The sequence below is a fragment of the Antedon bifida genome, chromosome 6 (genome assembly GCF_963402885.1).
Source record: "Antedon bifida chromosome 6, ecAntBifi1.1, whole genome shotgun sequence".
NCBI classification, from domain to species: Eukaryota; Metazoa; Echinodermata; class Crinoidea; order Comatulida; family Antedonidae; genus Antedon; species Antedon bifida.
Window position 1 is genome coordinate 26591370 of NC_136231.1, and position 15375 is coordinate 26606744.

Consider the following 15375-nt stretch of genomic DNA (forward strand, 5'->3'; position numbering starts at 1 on the left):
TGATTTTAAGTAAGATTTTCGTAATTCTTCTCCACACGGCTACTTCAGTGCACTCGAGCGGAAAATGATAAGATTCTGATATTATACTCCCATTCAATATTAATCGTCGTTTTTACCTAGGCAGCCCAGGGCTCGGACGCATTCTAACAGCACTGTTTCCAGGCCTTGAATGCATTCCGCTCGAGTAAACTTTAACCCCTTTTCCAGGGCTTGAATGTATTCTGCTTGGGTGAACTTTTTAACACTGTTTCTTAAATACACATTTTACTTTTGTTGTTAAAATATTATTAAATGAATAAAATGGAAAACAAAATCTTTTACACGGGTTATTTTACGGTTGTGTTCAAAATTAAATAATGCTATTATAGTTTTTTTTTAAATTTGAACGCGGATTACCCGACGTTGGTTAATGCTTGTTTATGTTTTTGTATACAAATATATAAAATAAAGTCGCGTGCCCTCCTAGAGGCATGTTTTGCTCGTGCCATTAATACCCCCTCAAAATCAGAAGAAAAAAGAAAGTAATCTATAATATCATGATTCAAAGAGGCCGTTCACGCCGAAAATGAACAAATTGAGACTACAAATTCATGGAACAAAAACAGAAAAAAGACCCTCGCCATGACTAGGCCTACAGTAATTAACATTTAAAATAAACATACTATTAACAAATTATAGATATTATTAGTGCTGTTACGGTACCTATGTCAAATGTATGATGTTAAAAAGGCTATAGGCCTATAGTGTAACTGAATTTTAAATACAAAATGATAAGAATAATAAGAATATTTGGAACTTAAAACCAAATAAGGAAATTCCTCGATGGAACATTAGAACGCGAGATTTACGATAGGCCTATCTTGAAACAGAGGGACTTAAAGGAAATAATCAATCACCTTAATATTGATTTTATTTTGTCAGTATCTTCAAGAGTTCCGTGATACAGCGTCCCACATCATCATTTACGTAAATAATGTTACCATTGATTAATACAGTTTCTCTATAGGCCTATTAAATACTTAGCAAAGATAAGTAATCGTTTACTTTATAAAGCCCCAGGAAAGACATAATATGATAACACAGTATAGTAACATTGGCTATAAACACTACAGATTGCAGCTGTGGTATTGGGTTGCTAGTGCTGAATTAGTCCACAAACATTAGTATTAGATTCTATTGTTTCCACTAATCTTCTCATCGCTCAACTTAAACTTACTTCCCAACGGCTAGGCCGGGAGGGGAGGCCGTCATTGGTGGGAACTACACTCAACACATACTCGCTAAAATCCGCCTCCGTCGATTTTTCTCCGTGAGTAGGTATTATAACGAGTTAGGCCTGGGAAAGTATAGTAACAAGAAACCTTAGCCATCACTTCTAGCGAAGGTTTAGCACCTATTCTAATGAATTACTTCCTCACGAACGAGTCACAATAAAAAGTGATCAGCTAGATGGCACATCTTAATATTACTGATGCGGATTAACTTATTGTTACAAACTGATCAAAGATTTCATTTCATTTCCCACCGTTATTACTATAAACCTAACAATGATGACAATATTAAATCTTCGTTTAATTCAGTGATGTATTCAAGAAGTTAATAATTGAGTCTTTAAGCTCTCACAGTAATCTCGTATGATCTAATTTGTGCATTGTTTTTGCTATCATTTGATATTTTAAAAGAGTAGTGGGAAAATCACTCAAATAAAAACAATGAATTGTGGGTTTTCCTCTGTAATTTGATCGATATTGACATATTTTCTTCATTCATAAACAAAAATGAATACAATTTCTTATAATATAGGCTGCAGGGACGATGCATATACTGCACCAATAAAAACTTTCGCTTACGAATACAGATAAAACATTGAAGTATTCTTTCTGCCATATTATTTTTTCCCATTTTCGTTGCCCGTGTCACATTTTATTCAAAATCAAGTTATTTAAAAGAAATCCATAAAGATTTACAATTGATTTTTTTTTTTTAAATTCGGACACATGCATGCTTTATTTATAAATCATGAAGGCAGAAGAGGTCTTAATGGAGTCAGTCTTGCTCCCCTAACACGCCTCATAAACAGGCTGATCTTCTATACATATAATATTAATAGTGATTAAAAAGATAACTAAGATCATCAAATGAGATGTCCAGGCAGATGGATCAGACTATAATCTCAAAATTGTCATGAGAAGAACCGTTTTCACATTTCAATTGGCGGCACAAATATCTGATATGAATACAATTCTCGTCTGGACGTGGCGACAAATGCTATTCTCATGAAATAAATATAATAATGATACATGTTACCGTGTGCAGCTATTATTCTCAGCATTTCATCATATGTCTAATCATGGAGAAATATTTCTCCATGGTCTAATTGATGAACTTTCATTTCGTTTGACCACTTCAATGTATTTTCTATTTTTTCAAGTGAAACTTGAGAATTATTCGATAAAGGAAAATGATTGTCCTCGCACACTTCATAATACAATGGTTATGATAGGCTGTATGGGAAGCACGTGACCTGATTGACTACCGGTACTGTAGATTTGAACAAGTCAGATTTACTCACGGGTGTTGAATGGCTTCTTATCGACCACAGTCGGATAAAACTCTTGATTTGTTTGGTCGAGGGTATATAGTGTCATTTTGATGATTTTTATTCACAATAAAAATCAAAATCGATCAATAGTTCGCGCGGAATTTGAATAATTGAAACGCACTGAAGCGTGTAATTGACACATGGCATACTAATAATAATTCTAGCATTAAACCTAATATAGATACAAATAATAATAGCACCTGTTATACCAATAACTATTGTGTATTTTACTAAGAAAATATTTTAATTACTAAATTGTATCTATTTTTTAAACAATAACAATAGTATTCCATTACAATCTATTGATTGTTTGATTACTAATGCTAAACACAGTTTTCTTGTACACATTTAAATTAATTCTGTTCATTTTTCAGTAATGAAATAATAAAGGCGTACGTATGCTAATTAATTTATGTGGTTTTTATATTTGCATATATCAGTAGAAAGCCAAGTTCCGGTTGGCTGGTCAGATAAAAAATCGTTTTAAATGAAATGGATATAGCGTTTAGAAATAGGGCTAGTTCACTCAAACGCATTCTGGATTTTGCACTATTGAAACTTAGCTCAGTGTGAACGTAGCTTTAATCGAGATAAACATGATTCACACTGGGCTATTTTACTGAAAAACATATTCAATTATATTTTAAAGGATATTCTTTTATATTACTCTAACGCATTCCGGATTTTGCACAACTGAAGCCGGACTCAGTATGAACGTAGCTTTAATCTAGATAAACAGGATTCACACTGGGCTATTTTACTAAAAAACACATTCAATTATATCTTAAAATATATTTTTTTATTTCATTATTATTACTCAGTGACGTTTAACCAGTCATTTGTACACACTTATAAAAGTGATTTTCATTTGTGAAAGACTTCTTTGTTTTGTGTCACCTTCCTTGTCTTTGTGACGTGTAGTTAGTTTACGTTCATACTATCAATCTCAATATCTTCTGTACAAACTGCGTTTGTTTGCCAACAAGACACTCAACGCCACTAAAGTACCTAATCAATATTAACTGTTAAATAATAAAGGTTTGGTAAGGATCATAAAATAAATCACTTTTTAGGAAATAAAAAAAAATCTTCTAAAGCTGAATTTACACTGAGCCTGGCGGCCTGATAACAATCGTACTAATAAGTGTTGTAGGATTAGGAACCGTTCACACACGAATTTGGATTCAAATCGTGCAAAACATGTATGTGTGTGAAAACATAACTAATCCAGGCTCAGTGTAAACGTAGCTTTAAGACGAGCGGTAATGGTAAGTGGAAAACCGTGAAGCTTGTCCCAATCTGCATCTATCCTGAGTGGATAATTTTAATTCAAATTCAACAAACATTTATTTCATCAAATTCCATACAAATAATACAGAGCAGACGACCAACCTAAAAGTAAACTTGTCGACCAAAAATGTGATGTGCCCATATATGGATATGATGATGTCATATCACTACCATATTTGGGCATATCACTACCATATTTGGGCATATCACTACCATATTTGGGCACATCACATTTTTTTGTCAACCTAGTTTGATAGTGTAGACAGAGCTTAATAGGATGAGTACATGGACAATATTACTTGACTACTCAATTCCTTGTCACATTGCGGATATGTGAATGTATTTTCTTCATTCACCGAATGCTATATTAAATTTTAAATACTCATTTACTATACCTAATTCGTACAGAGAATATCATTGTTGACAATTATACAGCTTGTTGTATGTTACGCATTGTATGAAGGCTCACACACAATGTGGTATAAAGACAGCTACTGCACTCTGCACGCAACGCGCTGAAAGCAAAGCATAGTTACATTAATTTTCCACTTTTTGATGTTATTTTATGAATTATCTCAAAAATGTATATTAGGCCTATTAAATATATAAACGTAAAACCAATTAAATTAAGATATAAACTATAACACTTTGTTTTACATTTATCATAGAAGGCTACAGGCCTAGCTGTCGAAGTTATATTGGCTACAAACCAATATTAGTTAGACGCGACATAGATTCGTGATTTTGATGTGAACACGTAAATGTTTTATATTTTTTTTCCTAAATTAGTGTAAGATATAAATAAATTTCAAGATAATAGAGCACGTATTTAAACAAATTTGGAACTGATCAATTCAGAATTGAGTACTTTTGAGTAGTATACGTTAGTGGCATGCGTTTGGTGAGTCGGAAGTGATTTTAACACACGACGACGACAGGAGGCGCGTCATGTTACTACTGCCCAGACATAGCGTATTTTTCGTCTCACGGGAGGCTCGAGGCTAAAAAATGCCTATTCGTCACCGGTCATTTTATCAATGACCAGTCGGAAAATACCCCTTAAATTTTATATCCTCTTACTCTCTATTAATTTTTGAAGATTTTAAGTCCAACTTTTATGCGACGATTATTCCGTTTTATTTGCGAATTACGCCTCTGAAATATGATTAAATTAAATTTAAGTATATTCGGCAATATAATTGAGTACTGCTGAGATACTGTTTATAATTTTACTTGGAAACAAAAATAAACAACGCAAAAAGAAAGTTTTACAAATGATAACATATTTAGAATATTGTTGTATTAATTAAATTAATTGTTGTTTTCACGTGACCTTAAGTTTGTCTACGAATTTTATACGTTGATAATATCTAGAAACAGGTGGGATGTTATTCTTACCGCACCGCACTTAGCGTATAACTACCGACCGACGCATCTATTATATAAATGGTAAATAAATTATTGTCATTTATATTAGATTTATAACAATTATTAAAATTATCTATTAGTATTAACCATAATTTAAGCCATATAATGATAATAATGTCCTATCTGCAGTTCTATGACCTTTTGTAAAGGTTAGTCGAGTTTGATATCACGTCTATTCAAAACTAATTACAAATGTACATGGAACATCAAATTAATGGAACACGGTGCAGCATCAATATGAACGCCAGTACATAGTTTTCATTTGATTCCCCAGAGCTTAGTGGCTTTTGTCCGTCAGCAAACTGAATACTGTGCAGGCAAGATGTAACCTCCTGATCGACCTAGGCTCCTTTCTATTCAGAAACATTAAATAAAATGACAACTGTGTCTAAAGTAGCAAAAAACATCTTACTTGTCATATCCAACAGGTGGACATGCTGGCTTTGTTTTCAAGCAACGTTTTAACATCAATCTATTGCTAATTAAATACGTTATAACTTTTTTATGTATAACGTTTGATCAGAGTAATGGTGACGTGCCAATTCCGAAGTCTTTGTTGTAATTTTCTTACATTGTATTTTTGTCGAATCTTTGACATTCATTTGGTTTCAGATTGTCATATGTGTATTATTTGAGATAAACTGTTATGGAGAACGCAGGCGTGTTGTATATAAGTTTGATTTCAACTCCCACAATGTTTTACCAATTAAAAGCTCGTTTATGGCACGCAAATTGGTATAAATCAATTCACAACGCAAACATACACAAACGATCTTCGGCATATTTGCGTTCTATGTTTACGCTGTAATTTCCAAGTCAATTTCTTGACATATGGGCAAGACTGAGCTGTATAATGAACTGGGGTACGTATATGGTGCTCATTCGGTGACATATGTTTGATAGAGAAAGTGTCACTCTCGTATCATCGGTCTGTTTTATCGATGAAGAAGTGAAACAGAAGATCAGCTTCATGTGGTTAATAGCCTTAAACACAATGTGCACGGCACGTCTGAACTGGGGCTACCTCCAATCGGACTCTGTCCGTTTTCTTATTGTTTTTACATCAAATCTGTACAGACAATAACAAGAACGTATGCAAAAAAACTTGCAGATGCCAAGAAAATCACAAAAAGCAAATAGCCGACGCCGGAAAGGCTTGGGGAACGCACGGCGCTCAAATCTGGACTAGAAAAGTAAACGGCCGGGTGCAGGGAACACAACAAATATATGCACATCGTCATTGGCACGTGTTCGACTGCGAAAATGAAGTGAACAGCTTCAGAACCTATCAATGAACAGACATTATGAATGGTAAACAAGCGAACGTTCTTGGTATAAGTACATGGACGAAATTATCATCGCAAACCAATCTCTCCAATCGACACGCGTCTTGAAAACAATAACCAACAATATCAGAGTGACAGGTGAAACTTGAGGACGTACACCAGCCAACAAATGAATGATTAATGCTTTCAAAGTATGCTTAATTAGCTATAGAAGTGCTTAGTATTGCCGTTGCGGCTGCGTCCTGGTAGCCTACAGGTGGAAGCAAAGTGGATAGAAATCGGCAGGTTGCTCGAAAATCAGCCGCAACTTGGCAAACACAATTGTGTTTTATATTTTAATGGTTTAGATTAGTAGATAAGTACAATTCTCAAACGAAATACCACTTAAATCAGTAGAAAAACACAAAAAACAAAGTTAGAAAAAAGTTTTTGAAAGCACGCGGCAGCAAACTTTATTGACGCATGCGCGTCGGTAATTAATTGAACGTCAATGGACATCGTGTGTAAGCATCGTGTCTAAAAATAGATTACTTAGTTAACCCCAGCTGCCAACAATCTGATATTATTTTTACATTACATTAATAAATTTAATATCAATAATATATAATGTACACGTATCTTTATTTAATATCGATATTTGAATATAATATATATATAAATCTGCGTCAAATCACATAACTATATTATGCTTTACGAGATTAAAAATGATAATAGTGATAAAAGTTGTTCATATTTGGTAAAGCAAGACTACTTATAACTTGTAAAGAACGGCATATTGGCAAAACTAAATACATTTTAGGTATTTGATTTGTTAGAACTTAAAGTTAATTCTATCCATAAAAACAGTATTCAAACAAACAAAACGTATAAATCTAAAAAAATACTAACCCATTTTGAAACCATAGAAATGTACGTTAAACGAGTGCTGGTCCTGTGGGTTCGCTCGCTGAGACTACCAAGGTCAGGCCTATAAAAACCATAATGCAATCAATAAAGTCACATAGGCTTATCTCTTGCCTAGTTCTACTACTGCTAACTATGTTCTCCATTTGTATAGGTAGGCCTATATATATATATATACACTTTTATATAACATTTTATATAATATTCGTGCCACGTATTCTAGTTGTAACATAAAGAAACCATGAACGGTGTTTCAAGGATACAGTGCGGTTTCATTGGGCCACTAACGTCACGTGATTCTAATCGTCACGTGATGGTGGTTAGATACCAACTTTCACCCAATCTGCCTTTATGCTCTAAAATTCGTCCTTACCAGTTGAGTTAACAAATTATTTTCTCTGGATTAGGACCTTTTTTTTTTGTAAATTACAAGCTTACCATATATTAGGACGTGTCTCGGGGCAAGGTCGGTTGTGTTAGGCGAGTCATTCTTGTTATCATGCACTTTACAAGACTGACGAAAGAAAGGATTTCTGATTTGTAGGCCTAAATGGTTATCACTTTTAACTTGTTAAGTGAGACAGTGAGACATTAAATAATTAAGTAAATATTGTTATTGTTCTTTAGCGAACAGAACACTTGATTTAGAACACAAATAACTTGAGTAAAACGGTAGGCCTACAGATAAAAAAGATCATTAGGAATAAAACGGTATTGTACATTTTAGTATAGGCTTAGTACAGTAGGTTTGAAATAGGTGTTCGAAAATAGTATAATAACAGAAATAAGAACATCGAAGTCTGAGCATAAACTATACCGGTTAAAATGTGAAACTAGCGAGATTCTATGTGCAGCTAACAGTTTCATAACTATCATATGTCTAATTGTAAATCACGCATAATGTGTGCGATATTATATCTAATTATATATAATGTAACTGATGAGTACATGGTACACTGCCATTACCACCTACATACCACGTGCATTCTGTATACCGTTAGTAATTATATTCGCTTTAATCATTTTTTATCATTAATAATAATAATAATAATAATAATAATAATAATAATAATAATAATAATAATGATGATAATTTAACTAATCCAAAATTATCATTTGTTTAATCATCACTATAAGTTCAATCATCATCATTCAGTTATTCATTTTAGGCCTAATAGGCCTATTCTGTTAGCTTCATTTTAGGCCTAATAGACCTACTATGTTAGCTTCATGTTAGGCCTAATGAGCCTATATGTTAGCTTCATTTTCTTTCTTGATTGAAAATGCTATTGTTAATGTTCACAAATACTTTTAAACTTTTAATATATTGTGAATATTAAACGAATACAGGAGCCATGGATATTACACTTTAAATAAGGAATAAGTTCAAACAAATTCTTTTAGAATCATAAAAATGACTAGTGACAATTAACAGCAGAATTGATACTGCGAAATGTTTACTGTCGCTATGATGATACATGATACAGTACCGTATGGGCTTTTGATCGATTATCCAACATTTTTATAAAACATTTTAGTCATATGCATTATGTACGAAAAATAAAATCGCCAACGGGCGGTTTAGAATTAATGTTCTGTGCCTGATGTATGTGTTTACTTGCACTGATGATGAAGGGCTAGTGTTGCCCGAAAGCTCTGCTACTTTTTCTGGCTGTTTTACTTTATCGTTTTGATTTAGCTATTTTTGCTTATTTTATGTTATATCTCCATTGAGATACCCACAGCATTATCATTATTTTCAGTAATTTGCCTTTGGATTTATATCTATATATAAATATATATCGTACTGTAATTGACACCTTGCTTTTACATGTAACTGAAATATGATATTAATTTGTGCAAAATGACTTTAAACTAAGACTGTTTACAAGTAGACAATTGTTTTTTTATCTCTTGTACTGCTTTTATTGCTTATAATAGATAAAGTAATAACTATATTTTTTATTGCAATTAATATGGTAATTGATAGTTTTATTATTTGTTGCTATTTGTTTTAATGCAAAATGCAAGACAATCTCGATTTTCCTTCTGTTTATTTCAGCATTTTTTTATCATCTATCTTACAAATTCTATTTACATCCATTTTTCTCATGTGTAAGATGTATTTAATGTATATACTGCCTCTCTCATTCAGTTTGCCAAAAATCTGCTTTAAAAAAACACACACAAAAAAATGAATCACTAACATTTCACTAGGATCTTGAGTCGTATAGAATGTCCATTTGTGATGACAATCAATTGTATATAACTTGAATATAATCCTTTGTGTTTACGTTATGATGTTACAGAATCATCGGCTGCTTGGCGACATTAGTTTAACTGTAAATGACATAAAACTTGTGCAACACCGGTACAAAGTACGTTTTGATTGACTAAAAAAGATATGCACGTGGTGGACTTAGATTCTTTGATTTCCAATACGGGGTTTATATTCGTCGTTATAAAAGTAGGTCTATACTTCTTCTTTCCGCTCCATTTCTTTATGCTTAGTGGCCGAGAATGGAGAATGTTAAAGCCATGCTAATCTAGGCCCGTTGTTTAGCAGATGATTCGCGTTCCACTTGTTCCACGAGTATGAAACACGTGTAGAAGACAATCACCGGATAAGTGTGGCATTGCTTAGGGTACGTTTCTGCCCATCGTGGTCATCGTCTTCTCCTCTCAGTTGTCGTCTAGTGTGAACCCGCCCTTCTTATGGTGTTGTTTCTGATCCAAGGGGATTTTATTTTACATCTTCCTAATCAGATGCACCATTAGTGCCTAAACGAAAGGAAGAAAATAGTGATAACAATTAGAAATTCCTTTAAAAATAATTTGTATGATTATATATTGTAGAATGTTTAAAAAAGTGGGACTAATTTGTAATAAATGTTAGTAATTTAATGATGATGAAAATAGTCTACGAATGTGAGGCATCGTGTGAAAAAGAGTTTGAAGTGATGTCACACTTACATAGTTATTACTTTTTGAATATTCTGATGTTGTATATCGTTTGTAATGTGTGAAACGCAATTGAACATTAATATTTGTCCCCTTTATAAAGCTCTTTCTACACTATCAAACTTTATGTGACAACAAAAATGCGATGTGCCCATATATGGACATGATGAAATCATATCACTACCATATTTTGGAATATCACTACCATATTTGGACACATCACACTTTTTTTGTCAAACTAATTTGATGGTCTAGACAGTCCTTTAACTGTACCAGTATTAAACTTGAACTTAAAGGGGTAACAACACATAACATAGTAAGGTGTAATAACTGAGAACGTAAAGAAACAATAGGTTGTTGCTAATTCCAGTTTGTCAGTCAATCAGTCATTTTAGCTGACCATGTTTCAATAATAAAATAAAAAGTAACGTCCACTACAAAGGGTGCTTTACACCGAAACTAAAGAGGTCTAAATACTTGTTGATTGACAAGCTGGTTATTCGTAAAAAGTTCATTTTAAATGATTTCACAAAATTTAGGCTCATGAACTTTCAACAACTATGTCACTAGAAAATTACTTCTATTTCAGAACCCAAATGGAATGTGTTTGGTTTTTGGATATCAAAACTTATACGCTGTCTATTTTTTTTTTAATGATTTGAACATTAAATAAATTAATTAAATTAAAAATTAATAATATTATATTTTAAAATAATTATATTGTTATGTGTATAGTGCACATGTATTCTGCTTTAATTGAATTACATAATTTTTTTTACATTTTTTAAAACATCCATAACATTATCTAATTGATGACAAAATGGGAAATATTATATTGTTTTCTTTTGTATATTATGTATTTCTATGGTGTTAAATGCTGAAATAAAAGATTATTGAATATGAAATAGTGTATCATAATAGGCTTATTTGTATAGTGCGTGTACAACACAGGTTTAATAGAAATTATCTAAATAGAATAACATCATCATGTACATTATGTTAATAAAAGTATGCTCATAAAAACTATGATCACATTACAGATCGTGTTTTACAAATTGACGATGAGCAACAATTTAAACTTAGAATCAACCAAGTGAGACTTAAAGTCGATTAATTTACTAATTTACTGTGTTGTAGAACATTGTAGTAAAGCTAAGCCAACGTGATTATGGGCTTAGCACCCTACTACTGGTGGTAGTAACTAAGTCTACATGATTACAGTGTTTTCCTTGACTGGTTTTGTATTCTTTAAGTTAGTGATCGATATATTTAGATTGATTTTCTTTGTTTATGTTAATTAGCCACGCGACCAATTAGCAAGTGTAATCCTGTAAAGTAAGGATAAATAGGAAACTATACGACAGTGTAAACACTGCTACGTCACAAGGAAAGCAATGGTCACCTGACAAGGTAAATAATATACATAAAAAGACAGTGAGTTACCACACCAAGAACCAATAATACAAAGTGTATCCTTGTTTTATCCGTATGAATTCGGTTTGGTGGAATACATTATTCACATCCGGGTGATTAATAGCAATATATAATAATAATGTTCAATTTACTATAGCGCAAAATGCAGGACGCCTCTAAGCGCTGAACAATCAACAGAAAAAAGAAGAGCAAAAACTAAAGAAATTGCAAATTAAAAAGGTGGGATTTCAGGAGTATATACATTATTATATCTCTGTGTTGTGTGTCTGGTTCCTTTGTTTTCTAAATTAATGTACAATATCTTCTTAGACAACATTGAATGTGTAACTATTTAACAAGTCCTAAATACTACAATTTTACATTTTATAATTCTTAAGAGTTTTATATTTTATATTAATTGATGTTGTAATTTGTACTTTTTGTTGTAAGATAATTTAATCCACCTCTTTTTTTGTTAATTTCCACATGAGAGATTAATATAGATATATTGATTGATTGATTGATTGATTAATGTTAAACGTTGATATAATGCGTAAACCCGTATTTGTAATCATTCACCAATGAAGACAACATTTAGGGCCTACCAATAATGTTTGTTGTATAAATGGATGCTAGAGAAACAAAATTGTATAGAATTCTATAGAATGTTATAGAAACAGCATCTTTCCAATAAGTGTTCCTTTATCTAAAAAGAATTACATGAATATAATTTGTAGTACTACTAATTATTTCGATATTTTAAAAGATGGTCTACAGATTAATAGCAAGTGGTTTGTAAACAAGTGCAATCGAATATGAAGTTACCGATAGCAAACGAAAAGTAAAATCCTAACAAAAGAACAAAGTTAGGACTCATTTGTGACATATGTGTAGTGGAGTTTCTCGCATTCCCACCCTGAACAGAAATTGGAAAAACAAAACAAACATGTTTGTCATGTACACAGGTTACGTACTGCAAGCTTAACTCACAGCATATATTTTACCTTATCTAACCGATTGACCTGTTGGATGCGTTAAAATATGACATATGTGTTGATTGAAAACATAAATTAAAAATCAAATCACACGTGGATGTTTAGAAATCAAGTACCTAGACGACATATGGGACAAAAATGGCAGCTACTTCATTGGTCGATTGCCACGCGAGAAGTTTCATTCTACAATTGATACGCGTCGCTGATTGGTTAATACATGTCGGAAGCAGACGACCCGTTCTTAATTGAAGTGAACTAATGTAGTGTAAAGAGTTAACGTTGGCCGTTATGCGCAGACTCCAAATAGGAAACAGAGCGCATTATGGGCATGGCTTTGGTCCCGTGTCAGTCATCGTACGCTATTGTTTTCGTTGGCAATAAAAGGAGCGGTCATTAGTACTGAGCCATCATAAAATCTGTGGTAGCCAACCTGTTAACTACACACTCAGTACCTGCCAAGATAGTTTGACATCACTATTTTTGTCATCGCTCAATATTCTATTTAACTTTGTTCATCATGGAGGTAAGTTTCTTTTAACTATTATCAGTATATTTTCAACATGTGTTGATATTAATTTTACATTACTTGTTCATCTTTTTATTCAATTAGATTTAATTTACTATTATGTATTTAATCAATTGATAAATTAATTATATTGTATCTTAAGTTTTGTTTGCTATCAGTTTAATTTATTTAATAAAAATTGTTTTAATAGTCCTTCAAATTTTACATTACTTTTTCAATTGTCTATTTAATTAGATTTAATCAACTATTATGTATTTAATCAATTAATAAATATATTATAATTTATGTAACTAAAGTTTTGTTTGCTATCAGTTTAATTTATATTTAAAATTTCTTTAATAACAAGTAATTTAAAAAATAGATTAAACTAATAGCAAACGATACTTTAAATTTTACATTACTTTTTCAATTTTTTATTTAATTAGATTTAATCAATGATTAATATTTTAATTTGTGTATAACTTGTAAAGAAACTAGAAGTTTGATTTAGAATCATCTATCTTTTATGAGATATACCGATTTGTTTGTAAACCATTCGTTTCAAATTTAATTTTTTTTTATATTTAAACCTAGAAATAATGTACAGAGCTTAATTGTATATCTGTCAGGTTAGTTTTTGTAATTGATCATTTTATTTAAAAATACAATTCATATTCAGTTGATTTATAATGTTTATATTTTCTTTTCGTAGGTTTCATGTGAATTAAAAAATACTTTGGATAAAGTCGACATTACGTTGAAGTCGAAAGAAAACTGCACGTCAACCGAATCAACGCACGAAAAATCGAAAGAGAACACGAACGATATAACGGAAGATGGAAAAAGTAGAACGGGACGTAAACGACGAAATCGTACGCGCCGTCGACGTCATCGAAGTCCGACTCAAATCTTACGAATCAAGAGAACAAGAAGAGTCAAAGCAAATGATAGAGAAAGAAACAGGATGCATTCATTGAATGATGCGCTAGAGGGACTCAGGGAAGTCCTACCAACTTTCCCGGATGAAACTAAACTTACGAAAATTGAAACATTAAGATTTGCTCATAATTACATCTGGGCACTTCGAGAAATGTTGAAAATAGACGATAACGAGACAATGATTACGTCATCAAGTTACGATGAAGATTCTGGAATCGCTAGTCCATTATCTACGTCATCCGGGTATTCTTTCACATCTTCAGGCCAGGAGGATTGGTACGCAACATCACCCGAGCCATGCTCACTGACACCGCCGCCGTCCACGCACAATGATTTTCTAATTACCCGGCCGTCGTGTGCATTGCAATCCAGTACATTGATGCTGAATCAGTTTCAAAACTATTGTCCTACTCGCTGGTCGAGATAGAAACACTTTTGAAAGAAATGAACTCTTGGTTGGAAAATCGAATAAAGAACAATGCGCATGACCACTCAGGTCACATGACACATTCCATAGTAATTCAAGTTTTTGTATTTATTATTAATATTTTATAACCGATCATGAACTATTTGTAAATAAGATTAGTGTTTCGGCTTATAGTAATTTTGTAAAATGAATTGGTTTTTGTACCGCATAGTCTATTTTATAATTCATCTTTTTTTTATTGATTGCCATAGTGATTGCAATAAATAAGTAAATTGAAAATAATTACCTTTCTTTGTTTTTCTTTATATTCTGCTTACTGTCATTAGTTTAATTTGGCTTTATTTCGTGTAACTTCGACTAGAATGAATTTATACGAAGAATAATTAGTTTAAATACTATTCGTAATCACAATTCAACCCTCTTTTCAACTTTACTGTATTTGTGTTTCTCATTCTTTACTCGATTGTCAATTTAAACTCAAGTTACCCTCCACCCCTCACCCCACTCCCAGTGATCCTCACCCAATTACTATATCCAAGTTTCATTCATACCAATAACAGTAAATAAAATAATAATAAAATTAGTAGACCTAATTGATTTATAGAATAATCTTTGAGGACACTCAA

General features: G+C 32.3%; 1 protein-coding gene across 1 annotated transcript; it reads left to right on the forward strand.

Moving 5' to 3' along the window:
• Window positions 1-12956: 12956 nt before the first annotated feature.
• Window positions 12957-14912, forward strand: LOC144845141 (uncharacterized). The gene is made up of 2 exons (XM_078702296.1): window positions 12957-13401; window positions 14096-14912. Exons 1-2 carry the CDS (start codon window positions 13396-13398, stop codon window positions 14747-14749), a joined length of 660 nt encoding a protein of 219 aa, XP_078558422.1. The 5' UTR covers window positions 12957-13395; the 3' UTR covers window positions 14750-14912.
• The last annotated feature ends 463 nt before the right edge of the window (window positions 14913-15375 follow it).